This window comes from Globicephala melas, chromosome 13, assembly GCF_963455315.2.
Source record: "Globicephala melas chromosome 13, mGloMel1.2, whole genome shotgun sequence".
Taxonomy (NCBI): domain Eukaryota; kingdom Metazoa; phylum Chordata; class Mammalia; order Artiodactyla; family Delphinidae; genus Globicephala; species Globicephala melas.
The window spans coordinates 69,937,379-69,957,371 of record NC_083326.1 but is presented as its reverse complement, the minus strand read 5'-3'; the positions used below and the strand labels follow the sequence as shown (position 1 = coordinate 69,957,371).

Here is a 19,993-nt window from a genome sequence, read left to right as displayed (position 1 = left end):
GGTTATGGTAGGATTTAACGGAGGTAAAGAGCTCATTACAGACTGGAGCATAGTAAGCGCTCAGTAAAGTTTGTCATTTCTCTTATTGCAGTTGTAGCTGCGTGACCTTGGGCAAGGTATGTAATCTTTGTGCCTCAGTTTTCTCATTTGTGAGATGGACGTGGAAATAGTACCTATATAGGCTTGTTTTGAGGATTCAGTGAATTAGTCAATGGTTTGCCATCCCCAACAGTGTCTGGCGTGTGGTACGCGCAGTACCAGTGTTTGGTATTAATATTATGTTAATGTTGGTTATTAGCGGTTTTGCTCACACCGTGGCCGCAGCCTGCGCACGTGATTGTCATCTTCACAATTATCATCACGCGTTAATTGAGGAGCTGCTCCGTGCCTGGCGCTGGCTTGAGCTCTCTACACACTTTGTCAGAATGAACATCTCAGCCATGCTAGGATCCTGGCAGGGCGCCCAGTCTCAGAGAAACATAGGTAATGTGTGGAACCAGGTTTCAAACCCACGTCTTCGGTAACTTCAAAACCTGTGCTTAAAAGCTCTCCGTTATTCTGGTTTATCCCACCCCTCCCGCCATCATCGCTCCGTGCCTTGCTGTGTACCTTACATAGTGTTGGGGAGGAAAAGTTTTTCCTCTACCCTTCTAGGTTCTTTTGGCTGGTCTAATAAGAAAATTGACACAAGACAGGTTAACAGGAGGGAAAACCAAATTTCATCAGGAAGGTACAGGAGTCCCATAATAACATGGCACCCAAGAAAGTGGCCAAATCAGGCACCTTTTCTATCTTTCAGACAAGGAAACAATTATTTGTTAGAAAACAGAGGGGCTTGGACTTAGGGTAGCAAGTTCATGAAGTAACAAAGTGTGTTTATAAAGCGTTCTTAGCCTTGACTCATCTATCTCTGGCGATAAAGATGCCTTCTATTCTCCTGGTATTTGAGGATCCTTTCATATGGGAGATTTATTTCCTGCCTTCAGGGGAACAAAGTAGGGTCAAAGTGTTCTTGCCGTGAATGTTTCTCAAGTAACTATAATTCCAGATAATCAATATGCCACAGTGGCATATTGGGGGGCAGCCTGCCCTGAACCCCATCAATAGCACTTAGAACAGTGCCTGACACCCAGGAAGCACTCAATAAATGTTACCTACTTTTGTTATTCAGCATTGTGCCTTTATTTTCAGTCCTTTAAGGGCTCAATCAATAACAGCTTTTGTTAGTGCTTCTTCGGATCAACAGCTGAAGGATCTTCACAACTGAGAGAAATGAGACTAATTTTGTGTATTCCCCTCCCCCAGAATTAGGGCCTAGAGTCAGTGGTGACTGAGCCTGAAAAAAAAAGCATCAGTGACTTTTTCTAGGCTCTCAGGTGATGCCATTGAGAATGAGTGTGCCTCGGGGCTTGGAGATATCTTAAGAGGTGTCCTGACACTGTTATTCCTCTTCAGCTTCTTCAGTATCCCCTGGAACTCCCTGCTTCTCCCTGTAGCCCCAGGTGTGGTGCAGTCCCCATTGCTCTGAGTAGAGAAGAGCCCAGCACTTTACACGCTGTTCTCCTGTGCACACACTCACCAGTTTACAAAGCACTCCCTGTACGTTACAGCCCTCCTTTACCCTCTGGGCAGAACCTGAGGGCAGCCTCTTCAATTCTGTCTCCTCTCTGAGTCCCCTGAACACTGGCTTCTGGCTTGTTGGTTCAAATCCAACAAGTTCAGTTTGTTTTTCCTTTCAAATTTTTTTTTTTTTTTTTTTTTGTGATGAGAGCTTAAGATCTGTCTTAGCAACTTTCAAGTACACCATACAGTATTTTTAACTGAAGTCGCGGTGCTGTACATTACAGCCCCATGACTGATTTATTTTATAACTAGAAGTTTGTACCTTGGGACCCCTTCACCTGTTTCACAGCGCCACCCCCCTCCCGCCCACTCTTAGCAACCACCAGTCTATTCTTTGTATCTGTGAGCTTCATGTGTGTTTGTTATATTCCTCATATAAGTGGGATACAGTATTTGCCTTTCTCTGACTTATTTCACCTAGCATAATGCCCTCAGGGTCCATCCATGTTGTCACAAATGGCAAGATTTCATTCTTTTATGGATGAATAGTATTCCACTACATATATGTAAGTATAGTATGTGTGTGATATACATATATATATATATATATATATATATATATATCATGGTTTCTTTATCCATGATGAACACAAAGGTTGTTTCCACATCTTGGCTATTATAAATAGTGCTGCAGTGAACATGGGGGTGCATGTATATTTTCAAGTCAGTGTTTTCATTTTCTTTGGATAAATACCCAGAAGTGGAATTGCTGGCTCAAATGGTAGTTCTGTTTTTAACTTTGTGAGGAACCTCGTACTGTTCTCCATAGTAGCTGCACCAATTGACATTTCCACCAGTGGGGCACCAGGGTTCCCCTTTCCTCCACATCCTCACCAACACTTACTATTTCTTGTCTTTTTGATATAGCCGTTCTAACAGGTATGAGGTGGTAACTCATGGTGGTTTTGATTTGCACTTCCCTACTGATTAATTATGTTGAGCATCTTTTCATGAACCTGTTGGCAATCTATATGTCTTCTTTAGAAAAATGTGTATTCAGATCTTCTGCCCATATTTTAATTGGATTGTTTGGGGTTTTTTTGGTATTGAGTTGTGTGAATTCTTTATGTTTTGGATATTAACCCCTTATCAGGTATATGATTTGCAAATATTTTCTCCCATTCAGTACGTTACCTTTCCATTTTGTCAATGATTACATTTGCTGTGCAGAAGCTTTTTAGTTTGATGTGGTTCCACTTGTTTATTCTTGCTTTTGTTGCTTTTACTTTTGGTGTCAGATTTTTAAAAATCATTGCCAAAAAAATAAAATAAAAATTAAAAATCATCGCCAATATCTATGTCAAGGAGTTTACTGCCTGTGTTTTCTTCTAAGAGTTTTATGGTTTCAGGTCTTATATTTAAGTCTTAAATCCATTTTGAGTTAAGTTTTGTGTATGGTGTAAGATAGTGGTCTAATTTTACTCATTTTTTGTATGTGGCTGTTGATTTTTCCAAACGCTATTTATTAAAGAGACTGTCTTTTCCTTTGTATATTCTTGGCTCCTTTGTCATAAATTAATTGACCATAGATGCATGGGTTTTTATCTCTGCTCTCCATTCTGTTCCATTGATCTGTGTGTCTGTTTTTAAGCCAGAACCATACTGTTTTAATTAATATAGCTTTGTAATAGAGTTTAAAATTAGAGAATATGATGCCTCCAGCTTTGTTCTTCTTTCTCAGGATTACTTTGGCTATTTGAGGTCTTTTGTGGTTCCATACAAATTTTAGGATTGTCCTATTTCATTAAAAATGCCATTGGAATTTTGATAGGGATTGCACTGAATCTGTAAATTGCTTTGGGTAGTATGGACATTTTAACAATATTAATTCCAATCCCTGAGCAGGGATAGCTTTCCATTTATTTGTGTCGTCTTCAGTTTCTTAATGTCTTGTAATTTTCAGTATACAGGTCTTTCACCTCCTTAGCTAAATGTATTCTTAGGTACTTTATTCTTTTTGATGCAATTGTACATGAGATTGTTTTCTTTTTTTTTCTGGTAAATATTTTTTATTGAAGTATAGTTGATTTACAATGTTGTATTAGTTTCTGTTGTACAGCAAAGTGATTCAGTTATACATATATACACATTCTTTTTTTTAATATTCTTTTCCATTATGGTTTATCATAAGATATTGAATATAGTTCCCTGTGCTATACAGTAGGAACTTGGTGTTTATCCATTCTATATATAAAAGCTTACATCTGCTAACCCCAACCTCCCACTCCAGCCCTCTCCCAACCCTCGTCCCCTTGGCAACCACCAGTCTGTTCTCTATGTCCATACGTCTGTTTCTGTTTTATAGGTAGGTTCATTTGTGTCATATTTTAGATTCCACATATAAGTGATATCATATGGTATTTGTCTTTCTCTTTCTGACTTGCTCCACTTAGTATGATAATCTCTAGTTGCATCCATGTTGCTGCAAATGGCATTATTTCATTCTTTTTTATGGCTGAGGAGTATTCCATTGTATATACGCACCACATCTTCTTTATCCATTCATCTGTCGATGGACATTTAGGTTGTTTCCAGGTCTTGGCTATTGTACACAGTGCTGCTATGAAGATAGGGGTGCGTGTATCTTTTTGGTTTTGTTTTTTGTAAATTTATGTATTTTATTTTTGGCTGTGTTGGGTCTTCGTTGCTGCACACGGGCTTTTCTCTGGTTGTGGAGAGCAGGGGCCACTCTTCATTGCAGTTCACGGGCTTCTCATTGTGGTGGCTTCTCTTGTTGCAGAGCACGGGCTCTAGGCATGCAGGCTTCAGTAGTTGTGATGCGCAGGCTCAGTAGTTGTGGTGCATGGGCTTAGTTGCTCCATGGCATGTGGGATCTTCCCGGACCAGGGCTTGAACCCTTGTCCCCTGCATTGGCAGGCACACTCTTAACCACTGTGCCACCGGGGAAGCCCCCACATGTATCTTTTTGAATTAGAGTTTTGTCCGGATATATGCCCAGGGGTGGGATTGCTGGATCATATGGTAATTATATTTTAAGTTTTCTGAGGAACCTCCATACTGTTTTCCACAGTGGCTGCACCAGCTTACCACCAACACACCCACAGTGTAGGAGGGTTGCCTTTTCTCCACATCCTCTCCAGCATTTATTATTTGTAGACTTTTTAATGATGGCCATTCTGACCGCTGTGAAGTGGTACCTCATTGTAGTTTTGATTTGCATTTCTCTAATAATTAGCAATGATGAGCATCTTTTCATGTGCCTGTTGGCCATCTGTATTTCTTCTTTGGAGAAATGTCTATTTAGGTCTTCTGCCCATTTTTTGATTGGGTTGTTTGGTTTTTTGTTGTTGAGTTGTATGAGCTGCTTATATATTTTGGAAATTAACACCTTGTTGGTTGCATCATTTGCAAATATTTTCTCCCATTCAGTAGGTTGTATTTTCATTTTGTTTATTGTCTCCTTTGCTGTGCAAAAGCTTATAAGTTTGATTAGGTCCCATTTGTTTATTTTTGCTTTTGTTTCTGTTGTCTTGGCAGACTGACCTAAGAAAACATTGGTACAATTTATGTCAGAGAATGTTTTGCCTGTGATATTTTCTAGGAGTTTTATGGTGTCATGTCTTATATTTAAGTCTTTAAGCCATTTTGAGTTTATTTTTGTTTATGGTGAGAAGGTGTGTTCTAACTACATTGATTTACATGTGGCTGTCCAACTTGCCCAACACCATTTGCTGAAGAGACTGCCTTTTCCCATTGTATATTGTTGCCTCCTTTGTCAAATATTAGTTGCCTGTAGGTATGTGGGTTTATTTCTGGGTTCTCTATTCTGGTCCATTGATCTATAGGTCTGTTTTGATTACTGTAACTTTGCAGTATTGTCTGAACTCTGGGAAGGTTATGCCTTCTGCTTTGTTCTTTTTCTTCAGGATTGCTGTGGCAATTCTGGGTCTTTTATGGTTCCATATGAATTTCAGGATTATTTGCCCTAGTTCTGTGAAAAAATATCATGGGTAATTTGATAGGGATGCATTAAATCTATAGATTGCTTTGGGTAGTATGGCCATTTTAGCAGTATTCTTCCAATCCAAGAGCATGGGATATCTTTCCATTTCTTTGAGTCATCTTCAGTTTCCTTTATTAATGTTTTATTGTTATTAGCGTATAAGTCTTTTACCTCCTTGGTCAGGTTTATTCCTAAGTATTTTATTTCTGGGGGTGTGATTTTAAAAGGTGTTTTTTTTTTTCATTCCCTTTCTGAATTTCATTGTTGGTGTAAAGAGATGCAGCCAATTTCTGTATGTTAATCACGTATCCTGCTACCTTGTTGAATTCGTTTATCAGGTCTCGTAGTTTTTCTATGGAGTCTTTAGGGTTTTCTATATATAGTGTCATATCATCTGCATATAATGACAATTTTACCTCTTCTTTTCCAATTTGGATACCTTTTATTTCTTTTTCATGTCTGATTCCTGTGACCAGGACTTCCAATACTGTGTTAAATAGAAGAGGTGAGAGTGGGCATCCTTGTCTTCTTCCAGATTTTAGCTGGAAGACTTTCAGCTTTTCACCATTTAATATTATATTGGCTGGGGGTTTGTCATAACTAGCTTTTATTATATTGAGATGTGTTCCCTCTATACATACCCATTTTTAGTAAGAGTTTTTTTCATGAATGGATATTGAATTTTGTCAAATGCTTTTTCTGTGTTTATTGAGATGATCATGTGGTTTTTATCTTTTCTTTTTGTTTATGTGGTTATCACATTGATTGATTTGCATATGTTGAACCATCCTCGTGAACTTGGGATGAACCTCACTTGGTTGTGGTGTATGATCTTTTTTTTTAATTAACTAATTTTATTTATTTGTTTATTTATTTATTTATTGGCTGTGTTGGGTTTTTGTTGCTGCGTGCGGGCTTTCTTTAGTTGCGGCGAGCAGGAGCTACTCTTCGTTGCAGTGCGTGGGCTTCTCATTGCGGTGGCTTCTCTTGTTGCAGAGCACGGGCTCTCGGCATGCGGGCTTCAGTAGTTGTGGCTCGTGGACTCAGTAGTTGTGGCTTGAAGGCTCTAAAGCACAGGCTCAGTAGTTGTGGCACACAGGCTTAGTTGCTCTGCAGCATGTGGGATCTTCCCAGACCAGGGCTTGAACCCATGTCCCCTGCCTTGGCAGGCGGATTCTTAACCACTGTGCCACCAGTGAAGCCCATCTTTTTTATGTGTTGTTGGATTCAGTTTGCTAATATTTTGTTGAGAATTTTTGCATCTATATTCATCAAAGATATTGGTCTGTCATTTTCTTTTTTTGGTGGTGTCTTTGTCTGGTTTTGGTATCAGAGTGATGGTGGCTTCATCAAATGTCTTTGGGAGTTTTCCCTCCTCTTCATTTTTTTTGGAAGAGTTTGAGAAGGATTGGTATAAGTTCTTCTTTGTATGTTTGGTAGAGTTCACCTGTGAAGCCATGTGGTCCTGGATTTTGTTTGTAGGGAGTTTTAAAATTACAGATTCTATTTCACATCTAGTGATCAGTCTGTTCAAATTATCTATTTCTTCTTGATTCAGTTCTGGTGGGCTCTATGTTTCTGGAAACTTATCCATTTCTTTAGGTTGTCGAATTTGTCGGCATATAATTGTTCATAGTATTCCCTTATGGTTTTTTGTATTTCTGCCATATCAGTTGTTATGTCTTGTTTTTCATTTCTTATTTTGTTGATTTGTGTTCTCTCTCTTTTCTTCTTGTTGAGCCTGGCCAGAGGTTTGTTAGTCTTGTTTATCCTTTCAAAGAACCAGTTCTTGGTTTTACTGAGTTTTTCTAATCTCTATTTTATTTATTTCCTCTCTGATCTTTATTATTTCCTTCCTTCTGCTGATTTTAGGTTTTGTTTGTTCTTTTTATAATTCTTTTAGGTTGTTTATTTGAGATTTTTCTTGTTTTTTGAGGAAGGCCTATATCTCTATGAACTTCCCTCTAAGAACTGCTTTTGCTGCATCACATAGATTTTGTATGGTTGTGTTTTCATTTTCATTTGTCTCAAGGTATTTTTAAATTTCTTCTTTGATTTCATCATTGACCTCTTGGTTTTTTAGTAGTACGTTGTTTCGTCTCCATGTAATCATTTTATTCTCATCTCTTTTTCTTGGTTAATTTCCAGTTTCATGCTTTTGTGGTCAGAAAAGATGCTTGACATAATTTCTGCACCGTTAAATTTGTTGAGGCTTGTTTTGTGCCCTAGTATGTGGTGAATCCTAGAGAATGTTCCATGTGCAATTGAAAAGAATGTGTATTCTGGGGTTTTTTTGGATGTAATGTCCTAAAAATATCAATTAAGTCTAACATTTTCTATGTTTAGGATCTCTGTTGCCTTGATTTTCTGTGTAGAAGATCTGTCCATTGATTGAGTGAGGTGTTAAAGTCTCCTACTATTATCGTATTACTGTCAGTTTCTCCCTTTATGTCTGTTAGTATTTGTTTTATGTATTTGGGTGCGCCTATGTTAGGTGCATATATGTTGATGAGTTTAAAATCCTTTTCTTGTATTGATTCTTTTATCATTATATAGTGTCCTTCTTTATCTTTCTTTATGGCCTTTGTTTTAAAGTCTGTTTTGTCTGATATGAGTATTGCAACCTCTGCTTTTCAACCTGTGTGTGTCCTTTGCCCTGAAGTGGGTCTCTCTTGTAGGCAGCATATTATAGTCTCTTTTTTTAAAAAATCCAGTCTGCCACTCTGTCTTTTGATTGGAGCATTTAGTCCATTGACATTTAAGATAATTATTGATAGATATGTATTTATTGCCATTTTAAACCTTGTTTTCCCATTGATTTTATGTTTCTTCTTTGTCCTTTGCATTTTTCCTTTTATGGCTTGGTGATATTCTTTTGTATTATGTTTATGTTCTCTTCTTTTTGGTTTTTGTGAATCTATTGTATGTTTGTGATTTGTGGTTACCCTGTTTTTCATGTATGTTACCCCCTTCCTATATCTACTTGTCTTAGACTGGTACTCATATAGGCTCAAACACTTTCTAAGGAAAAAAAATCAGCATTTTCTTACTCTTCTTCCCCGCATTTTATGATTTTGATGTCCTCTATTACATCTTCACGTTCATCCTTTTGCTGTTCACTGTGGTTATCATCACTGTCACAGAAATTTTTTGATTTTTTTTTTAATCTGTGTACTGGCTTATTTAAGTGATTTACTTTCCCATTGTGATTTTTTTCTTTCCTATATATTCTTACTTCTTTTCTATTTAGGGAAGACCTTTCAATATTTCCTTTAGGATAGGTTTAGTATTGCTGTATTCTTTTAGTTTTTGCTTGTCTGAGAAATTCTGTGTCTCTCCTTCTGTTCTAAATGATAATCTTGCTGGGTGGAGTATCCTAGGTTGCAGATTTTTCCCTTTCAGGACTTTGAATATATCTTGCCACTTCCTTCTGGCCTGCAGCATTTATGTAGAGAAATTGACTGATAGCCTTATAGTAGTGTTCCCTTGTAATTAGCTCTTTGTTTTTCTCTTGCTGCCTTTAGAATCCTCTCTTTCTCTTTAACTTTTTTCCATTTTTATTATATGTCTTGGTGTAGGTCTGTCTGGGTTTATCTTGTTTGGGACCGACCCTCTGTGCTTCCTGTACCTGGATATCTGTTTCCTTCTTTGTTTTTTTAAAATTTATTTATTTAATTTATTTATTTTTGGCTGTGTTGGGTCTTCGTTGCTGCATGTGGGTGGGCTTTCTCTAGTTGTGGTGCACGGGCTTCTCATTGTCACGGCTTCTCTTGTTGCAGAGCACGGGCTCTAGGCACAGGCTTAGTAGTCATGGCACGTGGGCTCAGCAGCTGTGGCTTGCAGGCTCTAGAGCGCAGGCTCAGTAGTTGTGGTGCGTGGGCTTAGCTGCTCCACGGCATGTGGGATCTTCCTGGACCAGGGCTTGAACCTGTGTCCCCTGCATTGGCAGGCGGATTCTTACCCACTGCGCCACCAGGGAAGCCCTTGTTTCCTTCTTTAGGTTTGGGAAGTTTTCAGCCGTAATTTCTTTGAATTCATTTTCAATCCCCTTGTCTCTTTCTTCCCCTTCTGGAATCCCTGTTACGCATGCTGTATATTATCCTGTAGGTCTCTTATGTTGCTTTCATTTTTTTTTTCATTTGGCTTTCTGTCTGTTGTGCTGATTGGGTGATTTCCATTATTCTGTCTTCAAGGTCACTTATTCGTTCTTCTGCATTATTCGTTCTGCTGTTCATTGCCTTTCGGTCAGCTTTCTTATCTGTAAATGAGTTTTCTCATTTTTCTTGGTTCCTCTTTATAGTTTTACAGTACTCTACATTTCTGTCAATAGCCTTTCTTAATTCCTTCAGTATTTTCATTATCTCATTTTTGAAATAGGTATCTGTTAGACTGAAGAGGTCTGTTTCATTGTTCTTTTGGGGGAATTCTCTTGGTCTTTTAACTGGGAGCTGTTCCTCTGCTTCTTCATTTTACTTACATTTCTCTTACTCTGGAAGTTTAGGAGAAGCAGTCGTCTGCTGTGGTCTCGGAGGGCTATTTGTATGTGGAGGCGTACCTGTGTAGCTTGTGGGTGTTAATGTATTTGGTGCAAGCGTTGCTTTTAGTGTGGATGCTTGTCGCCTCTCTCTTCAGCGTGTGCTGGGCATTGTCCCCTTGATAGGGGTGTGCAGGTGTGTGGTGGCTGATGCCCAGTCCTGGGGTTCTTGGTGGCAGTGTTGGCTTAGGCGCACCCCCCGAGCACACAGTGGGAGCGGAGGTGGCTCTCAACCGCTCCTGGCATCTGGGTGGGTGGCAGCGGCAGCACACGACTGCCCCTGGAACCCATGCAGTGTCCTGCCCTCTGCGAACGTGCACACAGGGAAAAAGGCTACAGTGGTGGGTCCCACCCCTCCCCTGTCACACCCCCCAAACAACGTCACCTGGCCTCTAAGGGGGTCTGGGCTTCCTCTGCATACACCCTCAGTTGTGGTCACACAGATTCCAGCCCCTCACGCCCCCGCCCCGAGCTTTTTTCCACACAGCCACGCCCAGCCCTCTCTCAGGGTCTGATTGAAGCCCAGGTTCCAGCACCCAGCCCTTGCCTGTGCCGGCAGATGCACATCTCAGGCTGGGGAGTGCAGGGCAACGGCACTGACCGTCTGTGAAGTCCTCTGTCTGCCACAAACCAGCTGCTGTGTTCTCCCCAAGGCTCTGAAGCTCTCTGTCTGTCCTGGCCAATCTCCCGACCGGTGAGGGGGCTTCCCAGGGTGTAGAAACCTTTCCTCATTCACAGCTCCTTTCCAGGGGCACAGGTTCTGTCCTGATTCCTTTCTCACTTTCTTTTTTTTTTTTTTTTTCCTTTCGTCCTACCTGGTTACATGGAGATTTTCTTGCTCTTTTAGCAGTCTGAGGTCTTCTGCCAGCGTTCAGTAGATATTCTGTGAGAATTATTCCTCACGTAGATGTATTTTTTGTGTGTGTGTACTGTGTTTGGTCTTCATTGCTGCGTGCGGGCTTTCCCTAGTTGCGGCGAGCGGGGGCTACTCTTCGTTGCGGTGCGCGGGCTTCTCATTGCAGTGGCTTCTCTTGTTGTGGAGCACGGGCTCTAGGCACGCGGGCTTCAGTAGTTGCCAACCCACCTGATCTTAAAAGGGCACTGGCCTCCCTGTCTTCCCCATTGGTCCTGGGAATCCTTAACTTCCAGGAAAGCCAGTTGGTCTCCAGTCACCTTTAGGACCTGGTGGACCTATTGGACCTGGAATGCCTCGTGGACCACCACCTCTAGTGGGACCTCTCTCTCCTTTTTCACCTGAGGGTCCAGGAGGACCTTGAATTAAAGTGATATTTTTCGATGTCTGAGAATGTTCCCAATCTTTTAGCCTGAAATCATTAGTGATATTATTCAGTAGTTTCATTTCTCCTTTTATTTCCTGTTCCAAATGCACTTTTTTCCCCCAGAGACATAATCTCTGCTATGCATTATACACATGCTCCTTTAGCTTACTCATCTCCTGCCACTGTTCTGATGACAGGTACAAGGACTGCAAACACAAGGAGATAAAGGGCAATCAATGCAGCTTTGAAAGATTTAGTTTCTCTCGAAGGGCAAGGCCATTTTTAGGATTCAGAGGAAGCAAAGCTGCCATTGAGCAAGCATCGGACTTCACAAATTCTGAACAGCTATCAGTGTCCTCCTGTTGATTGGGAAAGCCATCCCACTGTGTCATACTTCTGAAGCAGAAGCCACTAGAGCCCTAAACTGGTGAGGACACTTAAATGATCATTTTGATGAATTCCTGGAAGCTGAGTGAGGACTAGTGTGAGAGTCTCTGAGAGCCTTCTGGGGGCTGCAGTCCTAGGGGCACCCCCAAACTTTCCTGGGCTTTACCTGCAGGAACCCAACCAGGGTCTTACAGTGAAGAGCCAAGAAAAATCACCCGGTGCCTCTGGCAGAGGGAGGGGAAAACTAACCATTTAAAATACATCCAGAGCATTCTTCATAACAAAGGCTTGCTCTCCAGTGAAAAAGCCATATGTATATAGCCTTTATTATGTTATGTTCCCTCTATACCTGCTCTGTTCAGAGTGTTTATCACAAATGGAGGTTGAATTTTGTCAAATGCTTTTTCTGCACCTATTGATAAGATCATGTGATTTTTATCCTTTATTTTGTTAATGTGATGTATTACGTTGACTGATATGCAGATGTTGAGCCAACCTTGCATCCCTGGAATATTAGATCCCACTTAATCATGGTGTATGATCCTTTTAATGTATTTTTGAATTCGGTTTGCTAATTTTTTAAAAAGATTTATTAATTTATTTTTTGGCTGCATTGGGTCTTAGTTGCGGCACACAGGATCTTCGTTAAGGCACGCAAGACCTTTCGTTGTGGTGTGCAGGCCCTTCGTTGTGTGTGGGTTTTGTCTCTCTAGTTGTGGCTCGCGGGCTCCAAAGCACAGGGGCTCTGTAGTTTGCAGCACGCGGGCTCTAGTTGAGGTGTGCCAGTTCAGTAGTTGTGGCGCACGGGCCCAGTTGCACCACGGCACGTGGGATCTTAGTTCCTTGACCAGGGAATGAGCCCCCTGCATTGTAAGGCGGATTCTCTATCACTGGACCACCAGGGAAGTCCCTGGTTTGCTAATATTTTTGATGAGCATTTTTGTATCTATGTTCGTCAGGAGTATTGGCCTGTAATTTCCTTTCCTTATGGCATCCTTGTCTGGTTTTGCTAGGGTTATGCTAGCCTTATAAAATGAGTTTGGAAGTGTTCCCTCCTCCTCTATTTTTGGAAGAGTTTGAGAAAGATCAGTATTAATTCTTCTTTGAATATTTGGTAGAATTCACCAGTGAAGCTATTTGGTCCTGGACTTTTGTTTGTTGGGAGTTTTTTTTTTTTTTTTAGCGGTACGCAGGTCTCTCTCACTGTTGTGGCCTCTCCTGTTGCAGAGCACAGGCTCCGGACGTGCAGGCTCAGCGACCATGGCTCACGGGCCCAGCCGCTCCGCGGCATGTGGGATCTTCCCGGACCGGGGCATGAACCCATGTCCCCTGCATCGGCCGGCAGACTCTTAACCACTGCGTCACCAGGGAAGCCCTGTTGGGAGTTTTTTGTTGTTGTTGTTGTTTTTGCGGTACGTGGGCCTCTCACTGCTGTGGCCTCTCCCGTTGCGGAGCACAGGCTCCGGATGTGCAGGGCCAGCGGCCACGGCCCACGGGCCCAGTCGCTCCACGGCATGTGGGATCCTCCCGGACCGGGGCACAAACCCGTGTCCCCTGCATCGGCAGGTGGACTCTCAACCACTGCGCCACCAGGGAAGCCCGGGAGTTTTTTGATTACTGATTCAACCTCCTTACTAGTAATCAGTCTGTTCAGGTTTTCTATTTTTTCATGATTCAGTCTTGGAAGGTTATATATTTCTAGGAATTTATCCATTTCTTCTGGGTCGTCCAGTTTGTTGGCATGTAATTGTTCCGAGTGGTCTTTATGATCTTTTATATTTCTATGGTATCAGTTGTTATATGTCTTCTCTTTCATTTCTATGGTATCAGTTGTTATGTCTCCTCTTTCACGATCTTCCTGGACCAGCCCTGTTTTTTTTTTTCTTGGTGAGTCTAGCTAACGGTATGTCAATTTTTATCTTTTCAAAGAACCAGCTCTTGGGCTTCCCTGGTGGCGCAGTGGTTGAGGGTCCACCTGCTGATGCAGGGGACACGGGTTCGTGCCCCGGTCCGGGAAGATCCCACATGCTGTGGAGCGGCTAGGCCCGTGAGCCATGGCCACTGAGCCTGTGCTCCGCAACAGGAGAGGCCACAACAGTGAGAGGCCCACGTACCGCAAAAAAAAAAAAAAACCAGCTCTTAGTTTTATTGATCTTCTCTATTGTCTTTTTAGTCTTTATTTCCTTCATTTCTGCTCTGATCTTTTTTTTAATATAAATTTATTTCATTTATTTATTTTTGGCTGAACTGGGTCTTTGTTGCTGCGCGCGGGCTTTCTCTAGTTGCAGACAGCGGGGGCTACTCTTCGTTGTGGTGTGCAGGCTTCTCATTGCGGTGGCTTCTCTTGCTGCAAAGCACGGGCTCTATGCATGTGGGCTTCAGTAGTTGTGTCGCATGGGCTCAGTAGTTGTGGCACATGGGCTCAGTAGTTGTGGCACACAGGCTTAGTTGCTCCGCGGCACGTGGGATCTTCCCGGACAAGGGCTTGAACCCGTATCCCCTGCATTGGCAAGCGGATTCTTTTTTTTTTTTTATAAATGTATTTATTTATTCATTTAATTTTTGGCTGCATTAGGTCTTAGCTGCTGCACGCGGGCTTCCTCTAGTTGCAGTGAGGGGGGGCTACTCTTTGTTGCGGGGCGCAGGCTTCTCATTGTGGTGGCTTCTCTTGTTGCAGAGCACAGGCTCTAGGTGCGTGGGCTTCAGTAGTTGTGGCTCGTGGGCTCTAGAGCGCAGGCTCAGTAGTTGTGGCACACGGGCTTAGTTGCTCCGTGGCATGTGGGATCTTCCCAGACCAGGGCTCGAACCCGTGTCCCCTGCATTGGCAGGCGGATTCTTAATCACTGCACCACCAGGGAAGTCCCAAGGCTTTTCTTGTTTCTTGAGGAAGCCACTTATCACTATGAACATCCTTCTTAGAATAGCTTTTGCTGCGTCCCATAAATTTTGGTATGTCTCTGTTTTAAAGTCTATCTTGTCTAATAGAAGTATAGCTCTCCCACTTTCTTTTGGTTTATGTTTGCATGGAATATCTTTTCTTAGTCCTTCATTTTCAGTCTGTGTGTCCTTATGTCAGAAATGATTCTCTTGTAGGTATGGGTCCTGTGTTTTAGTCCATTTACCAATTCTATGTCTTTTGATTGGAGAATTCATTCATTTCATTTAAATTAATTATTGACTGTGTTTTGCTCTGGTTTGTGGAAAACAGTTGACTTTAAAGAAAGCCTAGACACTTGGTTTTGTCCCTTCTTTTACTTTCACCTTGGAATTATTTGTAATAACAAGGGCCATTTATTGGGTACCTGCTCTGTACGAGGCACTGTGTTGAGTGTTAACCCATTTCACTCCTACCGTAACCCTTTGTGATGGGTACGGTTCTTATCCCTATTTTAGAGATGAGGAAACTAAAGTTCAGAGAGGCTAAATCTCTGCATCTAACCACCAATTGTGGAGCTGCACCTGTGTGCCAAGACCCAGCCCAACATGTCCCCAGGGGTCGGGGGCCTCCTCCAGGAAGCCCTCTCTCCTGCCATCTCTGAGCCCCAGCAGCTCTGCTCTGGCCATATTCACCTGGTACCCTCCTTCAGTCTCACAGGTGGACTCTGTGTCTGAGGGTGCTCCACCATCCTCACATCCCAGCCAAGAGGAAGGTCCCTGTTAGGGCAGCCCTGAAAGGGATGAGAGATGACCACGCCATTTTTTCTCAACAGGGAGGACCTGCTTATCTCTGATTTCTGGAGTTCAGCACTAGGTGGGTACCATCTGGCTCAGGCTGGAGGTGGTCAGGGTGGGAGGAGGGCCTGGATGTGGGCAAAGCAAGGAATCCAGCTCTCATTGGATGATGTTTTGCTTCACAGAGTGGTGTGCATGCTGGGTTCTAATTCTGACTTCCCCCTTACAACTGTGTGTCTTTTGGCACTTAACTCTGGTCCTCAGTTTCTTTATCTGTGGAATGGACATGAAAATGTGCATATCCTGTAGTGTAATTTTGAATATTAAATGAGGCATTCAGTAAAGTGCTTACGACAGTGTGTGCCTGCTGCACAGGAGGCAGTAACTGTTAGTTGTCATTATCAGTGTTGTTGAAATTTATATTTATCCTGCTCTTCCCCTTGACTTTACATTGTAGACCCCACCCCCTGCTTATACTCTCTTCCTGAACATAATCTGTGGCAACATAAATATTAATACACAACGTGAATATACCATAGTTGTAATTTTTATTGAGGGACACTTAGTTTCCTTTTTTGTTGTTTTTTTAAAATTTATTGTACATAATTTTTCTTTTTTTAAACAGTAATCAAAACTTAAAAATGTTTTTAATTAAAAGAATTTTTTTAGCTGCACCATGCAGCATGTGGGATCTCAGTTCCCCAACCAGGGATCAAACCCCTGCCCCCTGCGGTGGAAGTGCAGAGTCTTAACCACTGGACCACAGGGAATTCCCAATATACATAAATTTTCAATGAGCACCCTTATGCATAAAGCTTTTACCAAATTTAGGGTAATCTTCTTAGTATATATTCCCAGAGGTGGAAGTGATCAACTTGATATCCACTGTCAAGTTGTTTTCCAAAAAAAGCTTTTACTGATTCTTTGACCAGCATGGATGAAAAGAGCCAGCTTTTCGTGCAACCTTTCCTAGCCTGGGTCTTATTTAAAGGTACCTTTGCGGATAAGTCAAAACTGATATCTTATTATGGGAATATAGGGCTGTTTGCTTTTTGTTTTGTTCTACGTACAGATTTGTTCTGCTAAATTCAGTACCAGTATAAGAGGAGAGACAAGAGAACTCACCACTCTGTGAAAGGCTTTAGACAGAGTATTTTTCATTACTGTCTAGAAGCCCCAGCCTACCTTTTTTTCTTTTAGTTTTTTACACATTAAATATTCTTATTCCCAGTTATTTATAGTGTCATTCTGAGAGCTCTGCTCCTCTATTCTTTTTTATTGTAAAAAAAAGTAGGTATTTCAGACCATCACTTGCATTTACCTGGTTGCCTCTTATTAAATTAGAATGAGTTGACAATGAGCGTTAGATGGAAACCGTGCCCGTGAATGAAACCTGATTTTTGCTTGAAACATTCTTTTCAGCTGTGGGCTGTGGGCAGCCAGGGAGCGGACAGCCATCAGTTCTGGGTGGGTGTGGCAGCATGTCCCGGGCACGTTTGGGAGCGAGGCCAGCAGCCCTTTTCTCTGAGGAGCTGAAGCCTTTTCAAGCCTGCTCTTCTCCTCCCTGGGTCCATGGAGGATTTGGTTCTCAGGGTCAGAGCGTGCCCTCTGACTGTACTGGGCCTGCTCTTTCAGAAACCATCAACAGGTGTCTTAGGAAATATCTGGAACAGCTGAAGGCCCCTGTGGGGCCTCTTTCAGAAGCCCTTGGAAACCTGCATCTCGACTCATCACCAGGTGAGTCAGATGTGGCCCCTGGCTCCGTCCCAGGAGAGACCCCAGTCACAGGATCCTGCCGTTTGAAGTGTGTGTGTTACGGCGTTGGGAACTTCGCCACCTGCATCATAGCTAGAAACCAGCTCGCATTTTTGCTTCTCTTTCTGGAAGAGTGCCAGGTAAATTTTGGTATCCTTCTTTATTGTCTCCTTCCTTGGTCTTGTGCACACAGATGTTGACTAAGCCACTCATTTGCCCTCTGCAGATCCCCAGAAGTCACTGCTGGGTGTATGACCCTCTGTTTAGCCAGCTGGAAATTGCGGTTCTTAGCACCCTTGGTGTGGTTGTTCTCAGTGAGAACGAGGTACGTGGTTTAAGAGAGGGGAGCAGGGAGGGCTGGGCAGCTGCTCACCAAGCTGACCCCAGGCCCTGTCCCGGGACGCCAGGCTCTGTGACTAGCGGTGCCTCCTCCCCAGGGCGTCCGTGTGTGGCTGGTCTGTTACCCCGTTTGGACCTATGTTGTGCCTGTCAGAAGAAAAAAATCACACAATGGCACAAACACGTTAGGTTTGCAAAATTCTCGTTAAGAACTGTGTCCCAATTTTATGCTTAGCTGGTATTTACTGTTGCTGCAGGAGAATAGAGGGCACAGTCTCCGCACCTCAAACGAGGTCCTTCCGGTTGGAACGTGCCCTGTCCTGGGGGAGGGAGGCCGTAGACCAGTCACACGCATAGCACCTGGCTGAGAGTTACGGCTAAGTCCTTGGCCTACCCTGCACCCCCTAAAAAGGCTGGGATTCAGATTTCTGAGACCTCTGGAAAAAACATCATTGCACAAGCCAAGGGCTGGAGCGACTCCACGCAGGTACCCCTACATTTAGTCAGGCATTGTCTTGGGGATCACAGAATCATCATTTTGTTCCTCTCGGTTCTGAAACCGCCATCTCATTGCTTATTATGAAACATGAAAATTAGGCCCAGCTGAGAGGAGAGTCAGTCTCTGATGTTGGCGGGGTCCTAAAACACTGAGGTTCAGCTCAGGTCATCCCGAGCTCTGAGTGCCTGCTCTGTGCGAGGCAGGGAGCTCTGGGGAGCCCGAGGGCGGTGGGCGCTGCTCTCCGCCACTGCAGGGCACGTGGCTGTGAACAGGCGCATGACGAGTGGACAGCGAGCAAAGCCACGCCTGGGAACTGAGACGGAGGACACCTGTGCTCTTCCGGGGGTCCAGGAAGGCTTCCTGGGTCTGAGCTGGGATTTGAAGGTCTCCCAGGAGTTTGCTGAGAGCCAGGACTGCAGGCAGCCTGGGCGGAGCCGCTGCTCAGGAACCACGGCCAGTGTGTCATGGGCCGGGGAAGCTGCAGGGAGAGAAGAGAGGCCTAGGGTCGCCGGCGCCAGACAGCAAGGGCCAGGGGGCTTGTTCCCACCGGAGAGGTGGCAGAGATGGCATAGAGCAGAGGTTCTTCAGAGGCCGTGACTGGACCCCCAGGGCACGTTTGAAAAGGACTGAGTTACGATAGGGATCTGCAGAAAGTGACTCAGGAAAACACAAGTACCTGAGGGACAGTGACCTCTGCTGTCCCTCCTGCCCTGCTGTCACAGACCCAAGCTGCCCTTTCATTAGTCCAGAGCCTTCTGCGTTCATGGGACACATCTGTTAAGTAAACGCGAGTTCTTTCTGGACTTCATGACTTCTTGACTTGTAGTCCCGTATAACCTATAGATTTCACATGCACTACTTATGTAACTGTTCCACAAGAGAATGTAGTAGTTTGTTTCCATTTGATGCTTCAGTTCGCCTTCCCCTCAGCTCATCATTTGTCCAGCTACACTGACCTGTGGTGACATGTAACGTGTAAGTTGAACGTGCACTAGTTGATTTGATGCATTTTTTTGTAAGATGATTGCAAGCGAGCTAACACATCCTTCAGCACCACACAGACTTACATTCATTTTTTGGTGGTGAGAACTCACAGCTCATTATCACTCTGCCCATCCCTCTCCCTCACCTTGTTGTAAAAAGTGTGTTTACACCTGTGCACGTTGTACCCCAGGAAGGAAAACGGAGTGTGTACGGCGAGCCCACCGTCTTTTACATGCTCCACTGTGGGACAGCGCTCTACAACAACCTTCTATGGAGGAACTGGTCCATAGATGCCCTTTCCAAGATGGTCATCGTTGGGAACAGTTTCAGAGGACTCGAGGAAAGGTAAGCCTGGGAACGCCGAGGTGCCACCAGGCCCTGAGGTGAACCCATTCCTCAGACCTGCAAGCAGGAAACATTTCACACTTGGAAAGGCTTTTCCATGGGAACCTGGACAGGGGGTTGGAGCTGGGAGACGTCAGCCCTGAGCCAAGCTGGGAAGCAAGTTAAGGAGTCTTTCTGCCAATAATTCCTCCCTTCCCTTAGGACAGGCAGAAACGGCTTTTTTAAATGGGGGAGAAAACATTTGATTTCTCTTCTTACAGCTGCATAACATCCTCCTCCTGCTTCACGATGCCTCGGTGTCTGCTGTCATTTTTCCCTGATGAAATGGGCAGTGACTGGGGCGTTCACACCTTCTACTAAATATTTAACCTACTCTGCATCCCACATTTTTAAAAGATTTTTTCATCTATTTCAGTCACCTTGCCCTTCTGTGTCTTAAGTTGAATGAAACCACTCTCAAACCACCTAATCAGATTTTTAAATTTTTGTTCTAGGTTGTTGACAAGGATTCTGCAGAAACATTATCCGTATGTTGCAAAGGTATGTGCTGAGTGAAGGGGCTGGGGTGGGACATCATACATACCTCTCCATTACCCTGGAGAATTCTGCCT

The 19,993-nt window shown here is 43.3% G+C and overlaps 1 protein-coding gene across 7 annotated transcripts in view; it reads left to right on the top strand.

Moving 5' to 3' along the window:
• SRRD (SRR1 domain containing) overlaps window positions 1-19,993 on the top strand; it is a 32,192-nt gene that overhangs the window by 2,368 nt on the left and 9,831 nt on the right. For 6 of the 7 annotated variants that reach the window (XR_009566385.1, XR_011377947.1, XR_011377946.1 and 3 more), the window contains exons 2-6: window positions 15,499-15,539; window positions 17,096-17,355; window positions 17,442-17,540; window positions 19,228-19,382; window positions 19,877-19,922. Coding sequence is in view for 1 of the 7 variants with exons in the window: in XM_030860689.2 (XP_030716549.1) it covers window positions 15,499-15,539; window positions 17,096-17,355; window positions 17,442-17,540; window positions 19,228-19,382; window positions 19,877-19,922 (601 nt within the window). In the remaining 6 variants the exon portion in view is untranslated. The remainder of the gene's footprint in view (window positions 1-15,498; window positions 15,540-17,095; window positions 17,356-17,441; window positions 17,541-19,227; window positions 19,383-19,876; window positions 19,923-19,993) is intronic. The other variant, XR_011377948.1, reaches the window with a different exon arrangement.